This window comes from Erpetoichthys calabaricus, chromosome 6 (assembly GCF_900747795.2).
Source record: "Erpetoichthys calabaricus chromosome 6, fErpCal1.3, whole genome shotgun sequence".
NCBI lineage: Eukaryota > Metazoa > Chordata > Cladistia > Polypteriformes > Polypteridae > Erpetoichthys > Erpetoichthys calabaricus.
In genome coordinates this window covers 154,085,671-154,111,637 of record NC_041399.2, presented here as the reverse complement: position 1 = coordinate 154,111,637, position 25,967 = coordinate 154,085,671, and the positions used below count along the sequence as shown (strand labels likewise).

At 36.6% G+C, this 25,967-nt stretch overlaps 1 protein-coding gene across 1 annotated transcript; it reads left to right on the top strand.

Moving 5' to 3' along the window:
* Positions 1-25,967, top strand: LOC114653953 (leukocyte elastase inhibitor-like). The gene is made up of 6 exons (XM_028804477.2): positions 1-184; positions 1,778-1,918; positions 2,373-2,490; positions 9,665-9,807; positions 18,558-18,725; positions 25,397-25,967. The coding sequence occupies exons 1-6, from the start codon at positions 20-22 to the stop codon at positions 25,799-25,801; spliced, it is 1,140 nt and encodes a 379-aa protein (XP_028660310.2). The 5' UTR covers positions 1-19; the 3' UTR covers positions 25,802-25,967.

Sequence of the window (25,967 nt, the reverse complement as noted above, 5' to 3'; positions counted from 1 at the left end):
CTTTTGTAACATTTGAGTCATGGAGTCATTGTGCAGTGCAATCTCTCAGTTCTCTCTGGACCTGTTTAAGAATCTGAGTGAGAAACAGACCAGTAATATCTTCTACTCACCCCTGAGCATCTCATCTGCTCTGGCTATGGTTTGTATGGGGGCCCGGGGAAAGACAGCTGCAGAGATCATGAAGGTGAGTTACTAGAAAAACACAGGCTTTTAAATAAAAATTGAAAATTTTAGAGGAACTGCAATATCAGGGTGTGTTTGCATATCCACAATATTCATGTGGACAAAAAGTGTATTGAACAAGTGCTTCAGTGTGACCAAAGTTTAACCTAATTTTTCTTTGTTACTTTATTTGGTAAATTAAGACTGTTAATCTGTTGAAAAAAATTGCAGTTTCATTTCATTTTTCAAGGAAATGAGGTTAGTTAAGGGAAGAGTATAGTAAATTTAAATGCAAATGAATCATAAATATGATAAACACCAACGTAAATGTCTTTGTTAACACCTCTGTGGGTTTGGGGAGGTGCATTTGATTTTTATTGCATTTATGCAAAATTACAGTACATAAACATTTATCTCTGCTTCTCTTTTAAACACTGACATATATTTTTATAATCAAATAATAATGTCTTCATAGTGAATTAGATGTTTTATGAGGTTGCTATCAGTGAATCCTGAATTGCACTTCCTGCTAGTTGTTTATCCATCTATCTGTTCATTCATTTTATAATTGGGTCATGGGAATGCTTAATCCAGATGTGGCTCCAGTCCATCAAAAACATTCTATCCATGTTCACCTTTTCACTTACAATTGATTAATTTATTTATTTTATTTAAAGAAGAATGATCTGGTAAAGCCTATGTCACATTAGACAACTTTTTCAGCAATTTTCAGTTGCAGCCTTCATTTGCATAATCTTATCCATTCAGAGGCATTTGGTTTGCCGCTCCTATGAAATCAATCGTCTACTATAACATACCCAACAACTCAGACCAGCTAGTCTGCAGCTGGCTAAGATAACATCAAATGGTTTAGTTTTCTTTTTGGTCAGAGGGATGGGCTTTTTGCATGCAAGAGTTGAGAACCAATGAGTGTTCATCCAGAAGTACAATGTATACAATGTAGCGACAAGGAATAAGGAAGACAGATGTTTTGAACCTCGTTAATAGAAGAGAAGCTTACATTTATTAATATTATCTCATATACCAAAGTGAGCAGCTTCAGTAACGAACCAATGTCCCATTCAGGTTTGCTTCCTCCAATGTGTCCAATGCTTCAAAGAAAACTGTGCTGGAGTAAGGTGGTTTGGGAAATGGATGAAATGAATAATTCTTCACTTTACTACACCAAAGTACTGCACAACTGATTAATGGAGTGCAAAAAAAAAAGTGTAATGCCTGACCCAGATGATACAGACCAAACAAGTGTTTTTATGGCTGCTACTGCCTTTATAAAATGTGAACCTGGATTAAAAAAAATTGTTACCTTATTTATGCAGTAGTTTATTTATTTTCCAAATTTTTGAAAGTTATCTTTTTTAATCTGAATGTTATTCTCAGTTTGTAGTGAGGGTTGGCAAAGGTGTTTGTTATATACAGTAGTGCAGTATTCAGAATGCTGTATTTAAAAAAGGTTAATATATCATACTTGGTCTATTGCACCTTGTCTTTCTTATAAAAAATCAAACATTTTTTAACATTTTAACATGTGACAAAAGTTCTGTCACCTGGTGATCGATAGCATTGTTGATTAATAATGTTCCAATTTGTTTTTAAGTCACTTCATGTTCACAAGGCTGGGGATGATGTTCATTCCTATTTTAGCTCACTGATAACTGACATCAACAAACCAGGAGCTTCCTATCAACTGAGCTTGGCTAATCGGTTATATGGGGAAAAATCATTTGAATTTCTCAAGGTAACAAAATTTTGTTTTATGTTTTGATGTGTTGGCTCATCCACTTCCCACCATGACAATTATACTAAGTTTTTATTTATCTATTGATTGATTAATTGATTAGCTTTATTATCTTTCCTGTGAGTCTGTATTCTTGTTTTTATGCTTCTACTGCTGTATACATCTGAATTTCCCTATGGGATTAATAGCATTAATCTAATCTAAACTAATCTAATCTAATCTAATCTAAAGTACTAGATACACCAAGCATTTAATGTTACCATCAGTACCTCTTTCTATATCTCCATCCTTTGGTCTCTTCTCCTTTTACTAGTTAAACATTTGTCCAAACTCTTTTCCTGACTCCACACTCGCATGAAGAACTGGACACATGGTGGCTTTAAACCACATTGTGACAACAGAAGAAAAGCAAATATTACTAAACATAATATACATTTCTAAACTTTCTTTGCAGGAATTCATTGGTAAAACCACCACATTTTACCATGCTAGCCTTGAGGCAGTTGACTTTATTCAAGCCCCAGAAGCATCAAGAAAAACCATAAATGCTTGGGTTGAAAAGCAGACAAATGGTAAATATTTCTTTTTGTATTTGAGTCTCTAGTTGAACCAACATGAGAATGAACATTACCAATACTGGCATGAAAATTGTTAGTACTTCCCCCAGCATAAACTACTAAGAAGTTGACAAAACAACATATCTATTCAGTCAAAGAAAGAACATTAACATAGATTATATGCCTACTCATCTGTTTTTAAATCAGTGCTCAAATTAAGCACTGCTTTCATAGTCAGCTGCAAAATCTTGATTGACATGTGAGTGATCATAATAACCATTTATTTAACTGATCAAACATTATGAAATGTAATTTTGTCTTAGGCAAGCAATCACAGCTGCTATACTCCAAACATTCACTATTAATTGTATATAATACCTTTACCAGAGAATGCCTGCTTAAGGCATACTTACAAAGCTATCAATAATACAAAATAAAATGCAATGTAAGAAAAGTTTAAAATAATGAATTATCTGATATCTTGGAAATAGCACAATTTTGATTTTCTTTGTATACATTTTCTTAGTCTTGCTTTTTTCTAATTCATATTTCTTTATTACTCGCTTTCCTTTGCACATCTCTATTGTTGCTTTGCTGAAGCACTTTTCTCAATTTACAGTCATATGAAAAAGTTTGGGAATCCCTCTCAGCCTGCATAATAATGTACTCTACTTTCAACAAAAAAGATAACAGTGGTATGTATTTCATTTCCTAGGAACATCTGAGTACTGGGGTGTTTTCTGAACAAAGATTTTTAGTGAAGCAGTATGTAGTTGTATGAAAATAAATCAAATGTGAAAAACTGGCTGTGCAAAAATTTGGGTACCCTTGAAATTTTGCTGATTTGAATGCATGTAACTGCTCAATACTGATTACTTGCAACACCAAATTGGTTGGATTAGCTCGTTAAGCCTTGAACTTGAAAGATAGGTGTGTACAATCATGAGAAAGGGTATTTAAGATGGTCAATTAAAAATTGTGCTTCCCTTTGACTCTCCTCTGAAGAGTAACAGCATGGGATCCTCAAAGCAACTCTCAAAAGATCTGAAAACAAAGATTGTTTAGTATCATGGTTTAGGGGAAGGCTACAAAAAGCTATCTCAGAGGTTTAAACTGTCAGTTTCAACTGTAAGCAATGTAATCTGGAAATGGAAGGCCACAGGCACAGTTGTTGTTAAACCCAGGTCTGGCAGGCGAAGAAAAATACAGGAATGGCATATGCGCAAGATTGTGAGAATTGCTGCAGACGGTGTATCTGTACATCGTTCTACAATTCAGCTCAATTTGCACAAAGAACATCTGTATGGCAGGGTGATGAGAAAGAAGCCCTTTCTGCACTCACACCACAAACAGAATCACTTGTTGTATGCAAATGCTCATTTAGACAAGCCAGATTAATTTCGGAACAAAGTACTTTGGACTGATGAAACAAAAATTGAGTTATTTGGTCATAACAAAAAGTGCCTTGCATGGTGGAAGAAGAACACCACATTACAAAAAAAAACACCTGCTACCTACTGTCAAATTTGGTGGCGGTTCCATCATGTTGTGGGGCTGTCTGGCTAGTCCAGGGACTGGGGCTCTTGTTAAAGTCGAGGGTCAGATGAATTTAATCCAATATCAACAAATTCTTCAGGATAATGTTCAAGCATCAGTCACAAAGTTGAAGTTACGCAGGAGTTGGATATTCCAACAAGACAATGACCCAAAACACAGTTTGAAATCTACAAAGGCATTCATGCAGAGGGAGAAGTACAATGTTCTGGAATGGCCGTCGCAGTCCCCTGACTTGAATATCACTTAACTGAACTGGAGAGATTTTGTATGGAAGAATGGTCAAAAATACCTCCATCCAGAATCCAGACACTCATCAAAGGCTATAGGAGGCGTCTAGAGGCTGTTATATTTGTAAAAGGAGGCTCAACTAAGTATTGATGTAATATCTCTGTTGGGGTACCCATATTTATGCACCGGTCTAATTTTGTTATGATAAATATTGCATATTTTCTGTTAATCCAATAAACTTAATGTCACAGCTGAAATACTACTGTTTCCATAAGGCATGTCATATATTAAAAGGAAGTTGCTACTTTGAAAGCTCAGCCAATGATAAACAAAAATCCAAAGAATTAAGAGGGGTTCCCAAACTTTTTCATATGACTGTATAAAGTATTGGATGACATCTTATTTAAGGATGAAAGGCTGTTAATGTCCCTTGTCTGAATTTTAAAACAATTAAGGAAATCTTCTTGTTTTCTAAAGAAAATATATTTAAATAAATTATTTTATCTGTCCCACTTTGTGGTTTCCCATCTGTTAATTTTTTGTTTGGAACAGGCAATTAAATTACAAGAGAACAAACAGTTTTCAAGAATGATTTGGCTATGAACAATAGTAACGCTTTATGGTCTGGCATGAGGGAAGCTGCAGACAATAGGATCAACAAAGCTTTTTTTGATGTTTTCTCACAGGTGCAAGACAGCATGGGCTAAATGTATCTGTGTTGGGAGACACACTTCACAATTATCACAAGCATTATTATGCTTCAAACTTTCCTAATTCATTGAAAAGCTTAATTTTCCTTGCAAATTCTTGACCAGGTTTGGAACAAAAGTCATAATATGAGATCATTTATTTAACTTTACCTTACCTAAGCCAAGCTAATTCCTTAAGCTACAAAGATCTGAAACACACACACGCACACACCCACCCACACACACACACACACACACACACACACTATGGCCTGGACACATACCAGAATGACTAAAAAGGAATAAAAATAAAAATAAAGGAAACTTCTGAATTGGCAGTCTCAGTCACAGTGAGGCATTATGCAAGTGTATTGCTGTTGGTATGAGGAAGCCTCAATAGTGTTTCCTGACACACTTCTGTTGAATTATTTGTTAGGTGAAAGTCCACAGTGTTATTGTATCCGAGAGATCATGTTCCGGATTTGTTCATAATGGCAGTCAGTTTTGTTTTAGTTCTCTCCTTTTCTATCTGTATGGGGTCCAGAGTGTGTCCCATAGTTAAGTTTGCCCTTTAATTTGTTTGTTGATTTGGAGGGCCTCTCTTGAAGTGATGTTACCGACCCAGCACACTACAGCATAGAAAATGTCACTGGCCATTTATAGAAGATGTGAAGGATGTCACTGCCCACATTAAAGGAACACAGTTTCCCTTTCTTATATAGTGTCTCTGTGTGGGACCAGCCCAACTTGTTATTAATGTGGACCCACAAGTACTTATAGGAGCGCACTACGTCTACATCCATTCCCTGAATAGTGACTGAACATAGAGGCTATGTTGTGTTATGAAAGTTAATAACCATTTCCTTGGTTTTGCTAATGTTAAGATGCTGACAATTCTTTCTGCGCCAAGAAACAAAGTTCTCTACCTGACTCCTACACTTAAGTGACATGACCTGGGGCCTCATGTATAACGCCGTGCGTAGAACTCACACTATAACATGGCATAAGCACAAAAGCGGGAATGTGCGTACGCACAGAAAAATCCAGATGCAGGAATTTGTATGTACGCAAACTTCCATGTTCTTCTGCTACATAAATCCGCTACATAAATCCCAATCAGCATGAAAAGTAACGCACGTGCACGTGCCTTCTGTCCTGCCCCAACTCCTCCCAGAATTACGCCTCTTTGAATATGCAAATCAGTATAAATAGTCTTCTGTGAAAAGACAATGGGAAAAGCATGGGGGAAAATATAAGAATTTCAGCGAATACCAAGTGGAGGCAAAGGAAAAACGTACTATTTGTTGGTTTAAACAGTAATATAATCAACAAAAGAAAGTTGATCGAATGACAGAGTGTCGGAAAAACTCGAAAGCTCAAGTTCACAAAGTCGCACAGTGCCCGAAATAAAAAAAATGTCACATATCAAAGTCGCCATGAAAGCTTATTAGGGTACAGACAAAAAAAAATAGGCACACAGTGGGAAAAAAGCATGAAATGTCAACTTTAATCTCAAAATTTCCACTTTAATCACGTAGTTTATTTTGCCATTAAAGTAGAACATCATAAACTTCATCTTAAAATCGTTTAATTTACTAGTTTCTTAAATCCCATTGTAACTAAGGTACACGTTAAATGCTTTCTTCTGTATTTGATCTTTTATGTGCTCTGTGTGTGACTCACTACCTACTTCTTAAACGGGCTTTCTCTTTCTCCGACAGGACACATAATCCATTACATTCGTGATATTACAGCTCTCTGAATAATTAAAATACTGAGATGTATACGTGATATCTTTTTTATGATGATAGGAATGAAAGCATGTTATTAAACATGGGAACACGGTGGCACAGTGTTTGTTCATGTCTCACGCAAGAGGCTTGCTGCGCCATGCGCGACCTTCGATGAAATAATTTATTACAGAAGTACTGTCAATTTCAAACGTACTAACCTCCAATTCCTGTCCTTACTTTTCTTTCTCCAAATACGCAATCGCCACACAATAGCTCTGTAATAGACGTGAAGCCATTTGTAAGCTTAGAACGCCGATTCTTCAAAACTTTTAAGGAACATTGAAATATCTTCGTAGTAATTGTTTAATTATTCTATCCGTCTATCCTTCCAGTGTCGCGTCAGCACCAGTATAAATACAGCGCGAGGCAGGAGCTATCCATGAACTAGCTAGCGCTGCGGCACCGTGTCCTCACATGTTTAATTATTAACAATACAGATTATTTAAATGAAGTTAAAGTTTTATCTGTATAATATAATCAACATATTTTGCTGCATTTCATCATAAAAATGATATCGTCATCATATGTAAATACACACTTTATAAAGTGGCGCAGGTTGTGCAATAACTGTAGTGCAACTTTACAGTGAGGTGATTGTACTTATAAGTACAAACAGTTCTACAAGGAGCACTTGATGGACTGATTGAGTGCGTTTATAGTTCTTGGGATGAAACTTTTTCTAAACCACGAAGTCCGTACAGGGAAGTCTCTAAAGCGTTTTGCCATGGCTGAGGCAGCGTCTGCTTCATGCTGTATACCAATAATTCTCTTTCCAATTAGCTGCTGCTGTGATTCCCCACTCAGATACAGTGATATAAATACTCCGAGTGGTGCAGTGAGAGTAATATGGAAAAAGATGATCTGCTGTGGCAACACCTAATGGGAGCAGCTGAAAGAAGAAGCAGATGCAGTGAGAGTAACAACGCTAAAGCAGTTATGGTATTTGGAATACTATGGCTATTCCCTAGACCATTATATTGCTACAGGTTAATTACAATCAGATGCATTACACTAATAAACAATATGCAGTTAGTTTCAGTGTATTTATAAAGCCGCGTCAGGAATGTGGGTCTAAGAAAGAAAGGGTTACTACACAGGAACAGTAGCACTGCTTTGACGCTAGGTCCCGCCAGTCTGCAAAACCGAGCAGAGAAATTGCGTACATCAAGGTATGAGGTCCCGTGGAAATGTGCGTGGCTTTACGCCAAGTATAGGTTTTATACATCGTGATTTGAGCGTGGAAACGTTCATACGCAACATTTCTGTGCGTACGCACCATTTATACATTAGGCCCCTGTGTTATATTTATAGTTGGAGGTATAGAGAGTGAAGAGAAAAGGAGACAGGACTGATCCTTGTAGTGCTCATATCTGTATCAGAAACAGTGTCCTTGAGACTCAAAAACTTTGGTCACTGGCAGATAGTCCATTATCCAGGACACAATAGGCTAATCCACCTGTATATCACTGAGCTTACCCATTAACAGGAATGGCTAAATGGTATTGAAGTTGCTGGAGAAATCAAAAAACATTCCTCACACTGCTGCCTGCTCAGTGTGGGTGAGAATAAGCCTTGTGGAACAAATAAACAATTACATCCTCCACTCCAGTCTTTGTCCAGTAGGCAAACTACAAGGGATCCAGGTGGTCTACAAGAGGGCTCATATAGTCAAGGACCAGCCTTTCAAAGGTGTTCATGATGTGAGACGTAAATGCCACTATTCTGTAAACATTTGATGAAGAGGTGCCTGCTTTCTTTGGAACAAAAACGATACAGGATGTTTTCCACAGCAGTGGCACTTTCTGGAGCCTTAGGGACAGACTGAGCATTTGACAGATGATACCACAAAGTTGGTCAGCACAGGTCTTGTAAACTCAAGAACTGACTCCATCTAGCCCATGGCTTTTCCTGTGTACAGCTTCCTCAGTTGTCTCCTCACTTGGTCTTCAGTTATGGATAGCCCATACTAATGGTTAGAGATGGACTCATCACTGACCATTCCAGTTGAAATGATAGAAGTTCTTGATGTAGTGATAGATAGATAGATAGATAGATAGATAGATAGATAGATAGATAGATAGATAGATAGATAGATAGATAGATAGATAGATAGATAGATAGATAGATAGATACTTTATTAATCCCAAGGGGAAATTCACAATTGGGCATGGTGTAGGGGGATTGGGCATTGGAAGAAGGAGGCAGTGGAGGGAGAAACTATTAAAATGTTGGTTCAAGGCATTAGCTTTGTCCACATTCCCTTCTAGCACTGAGCCCTGGATTGCTTGAGTCCAATAATTATGTCCAGTAAGTAGAACGTATAATTCCATTAAATACAACACAATCTTCAAGGCAGCAAAAAGACAAGAACAAATACAAAGTAAGATGCAGCATCATCAATAAGGAAAAACAGCATTCTCTCAATGCTGTTCCAAAAATGAAACGCTAAGTTTTCAAGGAAACATTTATCAATATCTCAGATAAGATTTGAATAAACAAAGTGTGTTTTCCAACCAATAAGGCTTAATATTAGTCAAACTTAAAGTAGAACAGAAAAGTTATTGGTTACCTTTGGCAGAATGGGAACAACCTCTGCAAGATTAGTACAGCAGGATTAGAGGCAGACTAAATTGATTAAACCTATGCAATAAATGTGTAATAAATACAGGAAGCATGAGGTTACTATGAAATGAGAGAGAGTGTCTAACTTCACATATTTAAACAAGAGAGAATTTAACAAGAGAGTAGAGGACAGAAAAAAAATGTTAGATTTTTTTATAACAAGGTACTTAATGATAGTTTTAGGTCACACGTTGTTTTCATTCATAGTTTAAGCAAATGTCTTGCAGCAAGTGCAATAAAAATGTAATGAATTATTATTATAAAAATTGGTTAACCAATTTTATATTATTTGTCATGCAGAAAAAATTAAGAATTTGCTTGAAAGTAGAAACGTAGATGCCCTCACAAGACTTGTGCTGGTAAATGCTGTCTATTTTAAAGGAAACTGGGAAAAAAAATTCCAAGAATCTGAAACTATAAATGGGCAGTTCAGAATAAATAAGGTATGTAAACCTTAACTCTTATTATTTTTTTGTCTTACGATGCTGTATTGTGAAGGTATGATATACATTCCTGTAGAGTGCCCCAGATGTAGTTACTGCAGGGGCATGGTGGTAGGAGACTAGCATTATCGATGAAGGTATTTTCATTTTTTCTTCAGATTAGTAAAGGTAATATTTAATCTCTTGGTTTTTTGGAGAACAGAGATAACAAAGTTCCTGAAACAATAGGAGTCAATGAGAACCAATACTGAACAAACAACGTAAATCATCAAAACATCCTTGAAAAGAAAATCTCTGTTTGCTCATGTCACATAATCCATAAATCAGATATCTGGCTGTATCCTCACAACTTTGAAAACACATGTATTTTTGCTAAAATATTATTAAATAAACCATTTATGGCAAATCCTAACCTAAGTGACTGGGAAGCATATTCAAGCAGGACCAAGGTCTTTCATTGGAGACTTACAGTATCTCTCCCCTCATTCACTCATCCTTAATCCACAGCTCTGTGTTTCTGAGGTTTTTCAATAGCAGCTTGTGAAACTGAACCTTTGAATTGACCTCCTGCTTGCTGAAGCACCTTGGAAATTTTGAAGCAAAAATTCAGTCTACAGATAAAAAAAGTATGGTGTGCAATTCCCGCTTTGGTGTGACGTTCACAGACTTTTAAGCAGGCAGTGGCTCAAACATTGAGAAGAAGATATTTACAGGACAAAAAGTAACATTTTAATCCTTGACACAAATTAGTGGCAACTTTTATTTCAGTTAAATTATTAAGAAAACACTTCACCCCCTCTACAGTGCATATACTATATCCTCCTAATGTACTGCATCTTAACAAGATACAAGAGCAATAAATGAATTCCCATCTAATTACATGAAATGCCAAATGAAGTTTATTTTTATCTTAACAACAAGAGTTCACATTATACCACATCAAATCAAAGATTTGTTTTTTCTCCATATTGTGCCTTTTGTAGGTCAAATATCCTGGAAACCACTGGAACAGATGATTTGGTAACATAGATCACCATTCTTTCTTGAGCGTTAGACTTTCAGTAAGGAAAATTACAATTTTAATGATCCAGAATCCTGAAGTTCAATACAAAATGTTCATGTACTGTTCTTATACTGTATAAGCAAATGTATTGTGATCTCTCGGTAGGAAAAGCAAAACAAATAACAATACCTTCTTCCTTCTGGTTGTAGAATTTAGTGCAAAATTTTCTTTTTGGATCTGATGTTTTGATAGATGGCTGTGCTCTCTCTTTCTAAAGAAAGAATTGGGAGGTGTTTCTCAGTTTGAATTTAACCGAATTAAGCTCGGAAAAACGTTATTCAGCAGTTGCTGTAGATACAAGAAATGCAACATAGACTTTCAGCAACTGAAACAATACTTGCAGCAAACTCTCTGCATATACCCAGCATTGCTTGGACACTGTACTTTGGTCAGGTGTAGGCAGAGTAAAATATTCTCAGCACTGTCAGCAGCACTGACTCAACTGAGCTCAAATACTACTGATATTCTGCAATCTGAACTGAAACATGTCCTTCATATTTCCTCTCAAGAGAGCAGAGACACATGCCAGAATGAAGAGACATTTGACAGGCAGCCATGGTTTTACGATGCCTTACCTGTTTTCTGTATGTTTGACATGTTAGACAGAAAACTCTATGCTTTGTGAAAACATTATTTTGAAAGTTGAGAGCTTTTGATAACTTATTAGAAGCCAACTGGAACAGTTAACGTTTTCAGAAAAGTGAATATGTGTGGCTAGTGCGTCAACATTATGACTACATTCCACATTATGACATCATGCAAACCAGCACAATAATTATTATAGACAAAACTTTATATCCATATGGAACAGTAAATAGTAGACTACCCATCTTCAGCAAGGCATGTTGCTTATCACTGCTTTTTCTCTGTTTCTTACAATGAAAAGGAGACATGCACTTGTGTTCTAAAGTGATCAATTATGTCTTAATGGGAGAAACGGCACTTGGAGCAATGAGGGGAATAGGCAGACAGGGGCTTGAGCCACTATAGCCAACTCTCTGTGCATGCCCCTGCTGCCTGACCAATAGATGGCAAAAAAGAAAATGTCATGGTTTCAATTTAATGCTGTAAAACTGACTGGAAAAGAAAGAAAGAAATCCTATCACCATTTCAATCTCTCATTAGTTTTTTGTGGCTTCTTGTTTACACCGGGAAAATAAGATGAAATAAAAAAAATCATTGACTTGTAATTTTAGATAGGGGCGGCATGGTAGCGCAGTGGTAGCGCTGCTGCCTCGCAGTAAGGAGACGTGGGTTCGCTTCCCGAGTCCTCCCTGTGTGGAGTTTGCATGTTCTCCCCGTGTCTGTGTGGGTTTTCTCCGGGTGCTCCAGTTTCCTCCCACAGTCCAAAGACATGCAGGTTGGGTGCATTGGTGATCCTAAATTGTCCCTAGTGTGTGGGTGTGTGTGTGTGCCCTGCGGTGGGCTGGCACCCTGCCTTGCGGCCTGTGTTGGCTGGGATTGGCTCCAGCAGACCCCTGTGACCCTGAGTTAGGATATAGTGGGTTGGATACTGGATGGATGGATATTGCGGCAGCGCAACTTTCACAGCAGAACACAAAATCATTACAGTGAAAGATAAATAAGTTGCATAGATTACTTAGAAAATGCACACATCAGACACTGTCTGTAAATAATAGTAAATGCAAATTCAAATAAATTACACAATCTTCTATTTTACCAAAAAAGCGCCAGATTTCAAAAAAAAATATAACATAATTTGTTTCCTGTGCAACCTTAATCTACTGAATATTTTCAAAGTCACTTCCCAAAGACATCCTTCTTACATATAAACTTGTTTTATGGTACAGTACATTTTACCAAGCAAAAGGATTAGGTCTACAGGATATTAAGGTGGAATACATGATAAGGATATTAGTGTGATGAAGACACCACAAAACTAAAACCAAAATGACAGTAGGTTTAGAGTTGATTAAGAACAGGAGTTCATTGAAAGAACAGGAAACTCCAAATCAGTAAGATAAGTACAAAAGTGTTGGTCACAAAAGAATTAAACAGAATCAAAATACAAAATGCAAGACAGAAATGGCAAGTTTTCATTCACTATTCTGATATTAACATTGATAGAACCTTCAGCTGACTCTCGCTCCTTGGATCACATACCTTCTGAGGCCCAGTCTATAAGGATAAAATGTGTTCTGGTTCTAACAGATCTTGTTGTTGTGCCAAGGAAGAAAATAACTAGCACCAAGGGGCAGAAGGTCCTACATTCACAGAAGGTGTCTCGGATGTAGTTACTCTAGTATTTACAGAAGTAGAATAGAAATAGGTGGTGGAAAGAAATTTAATAGAAGTCCCGTAGATCAGTAGGTGGCAGCAAGGAGGTTTCCCACACCAGGGAAGGTACTCAATTACAGTCCTGACTGTCCACAGTGGCTGCAGGTTTTCATTTCAGCTATTTTCATATTTGGAAAGCAGTCCTAGCAGATAATGAAAGTGAGTTCATTATTTTCTTTTCTGAAAACGTTATCTGTTTTGCAGTCATTCCCTTTTCCATCACTTACTTCAAAACATTTTATTAATTTAATTATAATAATTCATTACATTAACACAGATACTTCATACTGCATGTACACAGGTTTAAATGGAGACCCGTTAGCTGGAGAGCTGGCAGTTCCTTAGTCATTTGCACCTCAATATTAATTGATGGCTTGTTAAGAAAACAGGCAACAATAAAACCTAAATGCAGCTGTTTAAAGCTAAAATAGGCAATTAAGGTTCTGAATTGTAACAAGCAAGTTAACTAAAACTGAAGCCCCCCAAAAATATGACTTGATTCGTAAATTACACAGGTTCTAATTAAAAAACTGATTAATGTGAAACCTGAAGCCACTTTGGACTTCCAGGACCATAAATGAGTACCCCTGCTCTGCACAGTGTGTGGACCTCTGCTCTATTTTAGGAAGTACAGGCTATCAGGCTGTTTCCTGGCCATGATGCCCAGGGCTGCAGGTGCACCTGGGGTTGAAAGAAGGTGCCTTAGGAGGACATCCTCTGGACTACCTCAGGGATATAATGAGATAGATATGTCCGAGAAATGATCTCAGACTAGGATTTGTCAGGACATGGGCTCAGCTGGCAGAAGGAGAGACCAGAGGATCAATGAATACTGTATAGCAGATGAGAGGAGTTTTTATTCTGGTATAACAGTGGCAAGTGAGCTACCTGTATTGATATGTAAAGATTTATATGTTTAATGAATTGTAAATGTCAGTAATGGAGCTACATTCACAATAGTTATATATATATATATATATATATATATATATATATATTAGTATGTATGTATATATATATATATATATATATATATATATATATATATATATACTGTATATACAGTATATATTACTGCCGTGAATGTAGCTCCAATACTGACATATTTATAATTATTTGGTCCTTTTGTTATTCCTTGTTTAAACCTCTTACGCCTAAATAGGCCAAGCACTGAGGCATAGTAATTACAAGGAACTTCTAAGTCTGAAATGAACAAGCTCTAAAGCTGAAAAGAAAGCAACCACAACACCAAAGCCTAATCAATAAACAAAATAAAATGTTATATTTAAAGCTACCAAGAGCCATACATTTCAGTAATAGAGCATTAGCAATTTTTTTAGTTATCCAGAAACTTGGACATCAACAAATCCTTGTCATTGACTTAACTAGCATTGCTGTGATGATATCCAATAAACACAAGGTGGCAACAGAGTGCCACAACTAATGACAACACAGTCACAGCAATAGGAGTGTGTATGTGTGGGTGTGTATGTGTATGTGTGTGCTCAAAAACAATCCATAAAATGATGACATGGTGATCTCAGAAAGGTAATGCAATTAAATAGCAAAGATCTAAAAATGCGTAGGAAAGGAATGCAGTCTTCTAAGAAAAAAAGAGCCTGCTCTGTCAGTCAGTCATTTTCTAACCCACTTTGTCCTTATCAGGGTCACAGGGAGTAAACCCTGGACTGGGCACCAGTCCAACATAGGGCACACACACACCCACACTCCAAGCACACACTAGGACCAGTTTAGGTCACCAGTTCACCTAACCTTAATGTCTTTGGACTGTGAGAGGTAACCAGAGCACCAAGAGGAAACCCAAACAGACATGAGGAGGACATGCAAATTGAATGCCGGGAGGACCTGTTACAAGACGAGTCCAACCTGTCATTGATGTGTGCACTGCCTCTAAATCCACTCTCTGAACAGTGAATGGACATAGAGGTTCTTTGGTGTGCCAAAAGTCAATAATCAGTTCGTTGGTTTTGCTTATGTTAAAATGCAGGCAATTCTTTCTACACCAAGAAACAAAGTTCTCCACCAGACTGCTATCATCTGTCTCATTCCCTTTATCAATACACCCCATAAGTGCTGAGGCATCTGAGAATTTCTACAAATGACATATCCTGGTTATATATTTATAGTCTACATGTACAGAGTGAATAGAAAAGGAGATAGGACTGCTCTTTGTGGTGCTCCAGTGTTGTTCACATCCAAATCAGAAACCCAGCCCTTGAGTCTCATAAACTGTGGTCTACCCTCCAGATAGTCCAGTATCCAGGACACCATAGGCATATCCACCTGCATATCTCTGAGCTTATTCCTTAACAGGGATAGCTGGATGATAAAGAAGGCAGTGGTAAAGTTAAGAAAAATAATCCTCACAATGATGCCAGGCTGCGGTGGGTTGGCACCCTGCCCGGGATTGTTTCTTGCCTTGTGCCCTGTGTTGGCTGGGATTGGCTCCAGCAGACCCCCGTGACCCTGTGTTCGGATTCAGCAGGTTGGAAAATGGATGGATGGATGATGCCAGGTTTGTCGAGATGAGAATAAACCTTGTGGAGCAGATAGGTAATTGCATCCTCAACTCCAATCTTTATCCGATAGGAAAATTGCAGTTGGACTAGGTGGTCTACCATAAGAGGACTTATAGTGTTGAGGACCAACATCTCAAAGGTCTTCATGATGTGACATAATCTTACTAGTCTGGGACCTTAGGAAACAGGTGACAAAGGATATCACAAAGTTGAACATCACAAGCTTTAAGAATAATAGCACATGAATGTTCAAGTTCACTACACTGAGGCAAGGTATAGTTGGAATGAATGCAAAGATGAGATGATCAGGGGCCTCATGTATAAACAGTGCGTACGCACAAAAATGTTTGCATATGTCCGCTCCATGCTCAAATCGCAACATAAAAAAACTAAATTTGGCGTAAAGCCACACACATTCTCACACCAGCACCCTGCCTTTCATACGCACATTTTCTGCTTGGTTTTGCAAACTGGCAGCACCTAGTGTCAAAGCAGTGCTACTGTTCCTCTGTGGTTTCCCTTTTTATTTTAGATTCTCATCACCAGGCGGCACGGTGGCGCAGTGGGTAGCGCTGCTGCCTCGCAGTTGGGAGATCTGGGTTTGCTTCCCAGATCCTCCCTGCGTGGAGTTTGCATGTTCTCCCCGTGTCTGCGTGGGTTTCCTCCGGGCACTCCGGTTTCCTCCCACAGTCCAAAGCAATGCAGGTTAGGTGGATTGGCGATTCTAAATTGGCCCTAGTGTGTGCTTGGTGTGTGGGTGTGTTTGTGTGTGTCCTGCGGTGGGTTGGCACCCTGCCCGGTATTGGTTCCTGCCTTGTGCCCTGTGTTGGCTGGGATTGGCTCCAGCAGACCCCCGTGACCCTGTGTTTGGATTCAGCGGGTTGGAAAATGGATGGATGGATTCTCATCACCATTGTTTTAATTGTATTATTATTATTGCTATTATTAAAATTATTATTATTTTATAGGAAAATAAGTTTATGGAGGATTTGCATATTGAATCTCATTGTACCATACAATAACAATAAAGGAATTCAATTCAATTCAATAGACGATAAAACGTATTTACAGATGATAATGACTGGCTTCTAAGTCGATTTACATTTTCATTTTCTTCTTGGAGCCCTTGATATAATTTTTAAGATGAAATGTACAGTATTAAAGTATGTGTATTACATTGTACAGATAAATTTTTAACTTCATTTAAATAATGTATACTGTTAATAATTAAACATGTGGAGGAGCGGTGGCGCAGGGGTAGTGATGAGCTGCATGCCGTCCAGGGATTGGTTCTGTCTGGCACTGTATGCTTGCTGGGACTTGCTTGACCCTGGATGGATAAATGGATGGAATAATTAAACATGTACTATGAAGATATTTCAATGTTCCTTAAAAGTTTAGAAGAATCTGCGTTCTAAGCTTATAAATGATTTGACATATATTAAAGAGCTTGTTTTGTGGCAATTGGTTACGTGGAGAAATAAAAGGAAGGACAGGAATTGGGGGTTGATACATTTGAAAGAGACAGTACTGCTGCATTAGATTATTTTATTGAGGGTCGTACAGGTCCCAGCAAGCATCTTGCAGGAGACAGGAACAATCCCTGGATGGGGAGCCAGCTCATCGCTACCACTGCACCATCGTGCCCCTGTGTTTAATACATGCTTTAATGCATTTCATCATGAAAATGATATCAAGTATACATCTTAGTATTTGAAATGCTCAGAGAACTGTAATATCATGAATGTAATGTATTCTGTGTCCTGTCAGCATAAGAGAAAGTCCATTTAAGAAGCACGTAGTGATTCACACACATAGAGCACATAAAAGAACACACACAATACAAACCATTTAACATACTTCTTTAGTAACAGTGGTATCTGAGAAACTCTAGTAAATTTAACATTGATAATAAAGTTAAGTTTATGAGATTCTACTTAAAGGACAAAATAAACCACAAGATTAAAGTGGACATTTCAATCTTTTTTTCACTGTGTCCCATTTTTTTTTTCGTTTCTCTGAACGCTAATACACTTCCATTTGACACTCAGACGGTGGGCTACAACTCGTCCTTTCACAGTGACTTTGATATCTAGCCACTCCTTTTTATTTCGGGCACTGTGTGACTTTCTGAACTTGAACTTTTGAGTTTCTTCGCCACTCCATATCACTCGAACAACTTCCTTTTTTGTTGTTTATACCACTGCTTAAGCCAACAAATAGATAAGTTTTTCCTTGCCTGCACTTTGCATTTGCTAAAATTCTTTTTTCATGTGCTTTTACCATTGTCTTTTAACCAAACACTGAATGGGGTAGGTGATATTTATATTGATTTGCATATTAAAATATGCAAAATTCTAGGAGGAGTTGGAGTGGGATGGCAGGCACATGTACATGCATTTCTTTTCACACTGACCAGGATTTATGGAGCGGAAGTGCGTGGAAGTTGGCTTACACACTGTTTTGGGCATCTGAACTTTTTTGTGCTTATGCACAGTTCCAATTTGTCTGTATGCTGTGTTTTAGTGTGAGTTCTACGCACTGCGTTATACATGAGGCTCCAGGTCTTCGTGTTACCAATGAGTATTTGAAAATCATATCAGACTCAGGCTTGAAAAGTCAACTTCATTGTGGTTTGTAAGATGAAAATGGGTATTAAAAGACTTTCATAAAGTAGTTGTTGGTAAAGGTGGGAAAATCTTTATTTTAAAATGGGTTAATATCTTTTTTGCAGTAATTTAGTCAGATATTTGCAGTAAATTTTTTTTCTTTAAAATGATACAAAGCACAATAAGCTTAGGATATGTATAGTATCCATTAGTAATTCTAATTCTTTATGACTTTTACAGAATGAAACAAGGCCAATTAAGATGATGTATCAGAAGTCAAAGTTTAATATCACCTATATTTCTGAGTTGAAGTGTCGCATCCTTGAACTCCCATATGTCGGTAATGAACTGAGCATGCTGATAATGCTACCAAATAACATTGAGGATAACTCCACTGGTCTAGAAAAGGTGAGACACTGAATTATTGGTAGATATGACAGTAACTTCCTTTGCAAAACTATCAGTCTTTGTTTTTGACTATGTTACAACAGATTTGCGGTATAATAATGTTGTGAACCAGTAGAGGCCACTACAATACGCCAAACCGCAGACACAACAGCACACAAACAGTTGCAGTTGCCAAGGAATAGATTTATTGCCACAAATACTTGAGTACACTATAAAGCTCCCTTTATTGACTCCATTTAGGTGAGCTATGTCCAACTACTCTCCTGACTCTGATTCTCTGGGTGATTCGGAGCAGCTTCCTTTATACTGGGCCCAAGAGTACTTCTGGTGCTATTACATTGCATCCAGGAAGTACTTCCAGGTCAGGTACAAAAGAGCTACTCACCAAAACTACATGCAGCCCAGTGGGTTTCCAAAAGGAATGCATTTTAAGTAATGATAATATATTATTTAACAAAAGGAATATTTGTGGTATAAAAATGTATACTAAGTATGATCATATTTTTTGTACAGGTTTTATATATATATATATATATATATTGCTAATTCAGCCTTCTTAACACTAGAATTCCTGAAGCCCACAAAACAACTCGTAATCCCAGGCCACCTTTAATTCTTTCGCACCTCTCCATCAGCATCTTTTGTGCTGTAAATGTGTCAACTGGCACAAAGAGCAAGCAGCCCCATTGACGGAGCTCAAGTCGCAGAGAAGATTCTCAGAGCTCAAGTCTTGTTTATCTGGGTGTGAGGTGCCTGGAATTGTTGAGGGTAAATAATATATTGTCATTTGGAATACATACATTTCATGTGTGTTCCATGTCTACAATGTATCTATGTAAATGTAGGATGAAAGGAAATGTGAGGCAGGAATTATTGAACACATAACTAAAAAAGAAATGTTTTTTACATTTTAGTAATAACTAGCAAAATACCCGCGCTTCGCAGCGGAGAAGTAATGTGTTAAAGAGGTTATGAAAAAAAAAGGAAACATTTTAAAAATAACGTAACATGATTGTCAATGTAATTGTGTTGTCATTGTTATGAGTGTTGCTGTCTTTTATATATATAATATGCACACACACACACATAAACATATATATACATAAACATATATATTTACATATCTACATATACACATATCTACATATACATACGTATATACACATCCACATAAACATATATATACATATACAAATTTACATATCTACATATATATATATATATAGACATAGATATATACATACATACATTCACATATATATATATATATATATATATATATATATATATATATATATATATATATATATATACTGTATATATACATATCTACTTATTGGCTCCTGTATTTAGGATATGGCAGGTTGGATAATGGACGGATGGACATCTGTATGCATAGCCCTATTTGCCCATTTTCGTTTTTTTTCTTTCTTCAGTAATATTTCAGCAAACCCGGAGCTTGTCAGTTCAAATACTGGTACTGACACCACTGTGTGACCCTGAGGAAGTCACTTCACCTGCCTGTGCTGCAAAAAACAAAAGTAATGTAACAAATTGTACTTCAGATGTTGTAAGTTGGTGGAATAAAGGCATAAGTGAAATAGATATATATGTATTATACACATAGGAACTATTCATTTATTTTCAGTTAAGTCATCTGCAGCAAACTTTTATAAATGAGGGTTTCTCCTTTTTAGATAGTGCAAACTGTTTCTTCTTCATTGACGTTTTCTCTTGGAGAGCTTTTTTCATTTCATTGAAAATGAAAGCAGCAGCTGCCAAAATATGTAGCTTTCTTATTAATTTTTCAACATTGTGTAAAATAAATGTATAAAGTAACATAAAAGGTTTAAATACTGGTTATTCTTTTACACTAAAATATTACTACACAGATACAAAAAAAGTAAAATGGATATGTTCTTTTTCTTTAAGGAGATTAAATATTACTGAAGAAAGAAAAAAAAAATTAAACAGCCAAATGGGGCTATGCATATGAACTTAAAAGGTTTAAATAAAACAGAAATATATATTTTATTTTTACTTGGTTAACTTGTGGAAGGTGTATCCTGTAGCAAAGCCCTAACTGTTTTCGTGAAAGCTCGTTTCAGTCAATAAGTCTTATGTGTGTGTTTATGTATGTGTGTATATATATGTAGATATGTGTATATGTAGATATGTATATATATGTATATGTATATAAATGTTTATGTATGTGTGTATATTATATATATAATATATATATATATATATATATATAAAAGACAGCAACACTTATAACAATGACAACACAATTACATTGACAATCATGTTACGTTATTTTTAAAATGTTTCCTTTTTTTTTCATAACCTCTTTAACACACTACTTCTCTGCTGCGAAGCGCGGGTATTTTGCTAGTATATATATATATATATATATATATATATATATATATATATATATATATATATATATACATACATATACACACATACATGCAGTTTCAATAACATAGAAATCAATATAAATATTAACATCATTATCATATGAGAATATGAAGTAATATATAAGAAGCACATTTCATATAAATATAAATTATTAAACAGTAAAATCTTCTTTTGTAATTTGCTACCGTGGCAATTTGTGTGTCTGTCCAGGATTTTAAATCACCTGTAGCTCGCAAACCGTTTCACCTATTGACTTGAAATCTGGTACACATATAGTACGTCACGTCTACTATCCGCTTTATGGGTGATGATTGTATTACTCTTTTTATGTTTATTTTATTTTATTGTAGAATCAACTCCTATCTGCGCACACCAGAGCGGCCGTGGGCGGATGCGTATGGTGTATTCACTCCATGTTATCGTGCATTGCGCTGTCACTGGTATTTTGATAAAAGAATTTGAACAACATATAAGAAGCGTATAAATTATTAAACAGTAAAACATTAACATTTAAGAAGTAAAGTTAGATTAAGTACTACTGCAGTGCCCTCGGGTATACCTCATTTTTTGTTTGTCCATTACATGCTTAAATGTATACATTTTTTGGTGTACCTACCCGAGAACACGCGACATATAACCGAGCGTGGGAGAAGCATGGATTTTAAACACACGTTGAGTTCATCTGCTGGTCTCCCTCGTGGAATAACTGGTAATGTTTGAATAAAATCTACAGCGAGTAAAACGACATTACCTCCTATTTTTTTTTTACGATCTCTGAGATGTTGCTTTTTTCGGTTCAAGGCTTCATAAGCTCTTTTATGTTGTATGGTGTACTTATCCCAAACCATCATCTTTGAATGTTGCAAGACTTTTGCCTTGTATGTAGATCGGGGTAATTACATTCATTGCATTCCTAGTCTGAATCACAATCTGATTGTATGGGTGGTTACCTGGCACTGTAGGGTTGCCACCCGTCCTTTAAAATACGGAATCGTGCCGCATTTGAGAATGAAATTGCGCGTCCCGTTTTGAATCAATACTGGACGGGATTTCTCCCGTATTTTTTTTATCATTTTTTTTAAAGCAGCGTCTCATGCAAATCATCCCACACGCATTTTATGAAGATGCCTCCTTTCCTACTTTTGATTGGGTAATACTTGATGTCATCGTTAGTTTGATTGGTCTTTTTAACTGTCCAGTGAGGAGGGCGTGTCTTTTAAGTAGAGTCTGGAAAGTGTTGGCACTGAGATGTGGCGTCAGCGCCAGAGTTGAAGCCCCTAATGTTGCGGTCAGCAAGTCGGCTAACATCCGCCATGTGCCGTCTTTCAGTTGCGAGAAGCAGATCATAGAATGGTTGAAACTGTTGCCCCTAACGTTGTGCCACGGTGTGTGGTTTGTTTATACCTCGTGTGTTCTCATTAAACTTTTATCTCGCGAATATGTTATTGCAATCCGCAGCGGGAGCGTTTCTATAAACTTAATTTAAACTTACGTTTTACACCGTGCTTTGTTTCCCTTATGAACATGCTTGAATGCTTCACTCGCTCCCTTCTCAATTGTTTAATTAATTTTTTGCTCTTCGCTGTTTGCGGCTCTTCCGTCATTTCCCCCTACTTCGTTCTTTTATCTCGCGAATATGTTATTGCAATCCTTAACGGGAGCGTTTCATTAAAGTGATTGAAAATAGTTTTGCATTTACCTTTTTAGTAAAAGGCGAGGTTTTAAACCTGAGAAATCACCCCGTAAATGCACACGTTTAATTGCACATGTGTTAATATGTATGCTTACACAGTATTAAAAGACAGTCAAAAATTAACGTCATTTACCTTCGTTCCCGCGTTTGACTCGTGCTGTAAATCTCTTCCTTGTTTTTAGTTCACGTGATTACGTAGGAGGCGTGACTCCGCCTCCTCCATTACAGTGTATGGACAAAAAATATGTTCCAGTTATGACCATTACGCGTAGAATTTCGAAATGAAACCTGCCTAACTTTTGTAAGTAAGCTGTAAGGAATGAGCCTGCCAAATTTCAGCCTTCCACCTACACGGGAAGTTGGAGAATTAGTGATGAGTGAGTCAGTCAGTCAGTGAGTGAGTGAGTCAGTCAGTCAGTCAGTGAGGGCTTTGCCTTTTATTAGTATAGATTAACAAAATATAGACATGAAGTGTATAATGTGACTGAAGTCCAAACATCAAATAAACACTTCAAGAATATTCAAGAATATAATAATAGAAAAAGAAATCAGGTTAGCGTACACACTGACACGACTGCTTGGGTGGTGCATCGGTAAGAGCTGCTGACTTGTAATCAAGAGTGTTGCCACTGGTTTGTTTAGCACAGTTACCATATTATATAAATAACTACAAAACTACCATGTCACTGTATACCCACTATAGAAAACTACAGCTAAAGCATTACCGGATAGCTAAAACATAAAAAAAAAGCTGTTGTTTTGAGAATGGTAATGATGGAGTTCAAACCACTACTGTAATTATGTTGACTTACAAAGTTCGATTCTGGATGTGTCCATTTTTGAGTAGTGAGCTACTCTTATTGTTACTATTATAGTATAAAACAATACATTTGATTTGAATCTGTACCAGCTGGTGTAAATTTATGGTACTTGTAAAAGTTAGCATTTTTTTTAAATTCAGTTTTATTCTCTCAGTCACATTAATGCTTCCCCCGATCTGATACTTCTGTTTTCAAATAAAGACGTGCTATAACTGAGGTGAACTCAGATGAGGATAAGGGTTCTACACCAGAGAAAGAGAACAGAAGCCCTCCCTGCAAGAAACATTCACTCACACATAAGAACAACAGCATGACATCAAGACTTGGGTTTTGTCCTGACATGCAGTGTAAATTGTGGGACCTTATATACACAATTGAGTGCCTTTCTGAACAAAGTCCAATCAAGTCAGTTTGCCACTGGTGGAAAATAATCAACACAATTGAAGAATACTTACATAAATGAGAGTTTTCAGTGTTTGACTTTTGATAAATTTGCAAACCTTTCTGAAAAAATGTTTTCACTTGGTCATTATGGGTTATTATGGAAGCTCTGAACCACACAAAAAAAAATGATGGAATAACCCTTTATCGCGTACATACGTGAAAATAATCTCGGACATACGGGATAGTTTTACATATGTACCAGATGTTTTCACATATGTATGATGTATTCATGTACGTACAAGATTTTTTTTAAAAAAACTTCAAAAGTATGCTTTGGGTATCCTTTGTGTATGTGAAAACATCTCGTATGTAGTTGAAAGTATCCCGTATGTATGAGATATATTCACATACATACGGGATATTTTAACATACATACGTCATACATAAGTTATATCACATAACTTTTTCATTGTGCAGAGCTTCCATGGGTTATTAAGTATAGATTAATGTGTTAGTGTGGCAGATTAATTCCTATAAAATTAAAACTACAACACAATGAAGTGTTCAGAAGCTGATGGGATCTGAATACTTTAAGAATCTAGTATGTTTCCAGCACAGAATAATAGAAATTTTGTATGAATTGCAACATAAGTAAACTGCAGTTTTGCATTTTATAAATTACTAATGTTGCAAGCACTGCATTTAAAACAATATAAAAGATCATACACTATAATTTTGAATTTATCCAACCACCCATCTTCCTTTTAGGATCTTTTAGGAGTAGCTAGATGTTTGGAAAGACATTAGATGTTTGGGGCGGTGTTGGATATTGGTGTTAGATGGATGCTTCTTTATCATATTACACATAATCTATTCTCATTTTTTAGTTTTGCACATTTACCATATTATATAAATAACTACAAAACTACCATGTCACTGTATAGCCACTATAGAAAACTACATCTAAAGCATTAACAGATGGCTAAACCATCTTAGATTTTTTAATTGTATGAAAAATGGCTTGCTGATTGTGAAACCAGTTGAAATATAAACCTGCAGCTATAGTGAGCCACCAGGACTGTATAACATTATGTAAATCTTCTGTAATGATCAGAAGAGTATAACACAGATTACACGTATGGTCTGCTGTTCCTGTTGCAACATTGAAAGTAACACAATTTTCAATATTATTTCCCATTGTAAATCTTGTAATCTTATAAACTGTATTGTTATAATTATTCTCATTTGTTTGCAAGTGGCCCTTGTTCAAATTTTCTTTCAACTGCATAAATAATAATAACTTAAAATGATATATTTAGCAAATGAAAACAGTTGTCGTTTAATTGCAGCTGGAAAAAAGTCTTACTTGGGAAAAACTGCAAGAATGGACAAACCCTGACATGATGGATAATGAAGAGACTGAAGTGTCAATTCCCAAGTTCAAGCTTGAAGAGGCATATGACCTGAAAAAGACTCTCATGAGTATGGGAATAGTGGATGCCTTTGATCCGAAAAGGTCTGATTTCTCAGGCATGTCTTCCAACAACAATCTTTTTCTCTCGAGAGCAATACATAAATCATATGTTGAGGTAAATGAAGAAGGAACCGAAGCTGCTGCAGCAACTGCAATGGTATTATCTAATCGATGTGCCTTTTTTACTATGCCATTTACTGCAGACCATCCCTTCTTGTTCTTTATCAGACACAATAAAACCCGGAGCATTCTATTTTATGGCAGGTTCTGCACTCCTTAATTCTTTCACTGTACTAGTAATTCAAAACTGATCTCTTATCTTATGTTATAGCTTTACATTTCTTGTACTATACAAACACAGTAATGCTAAACAGTTAAGCTGAAAAATCTCATTGTTATAATTGGCCTTAGCAACATGTAGTACTTCAAGAATAAAATCTTTCTTA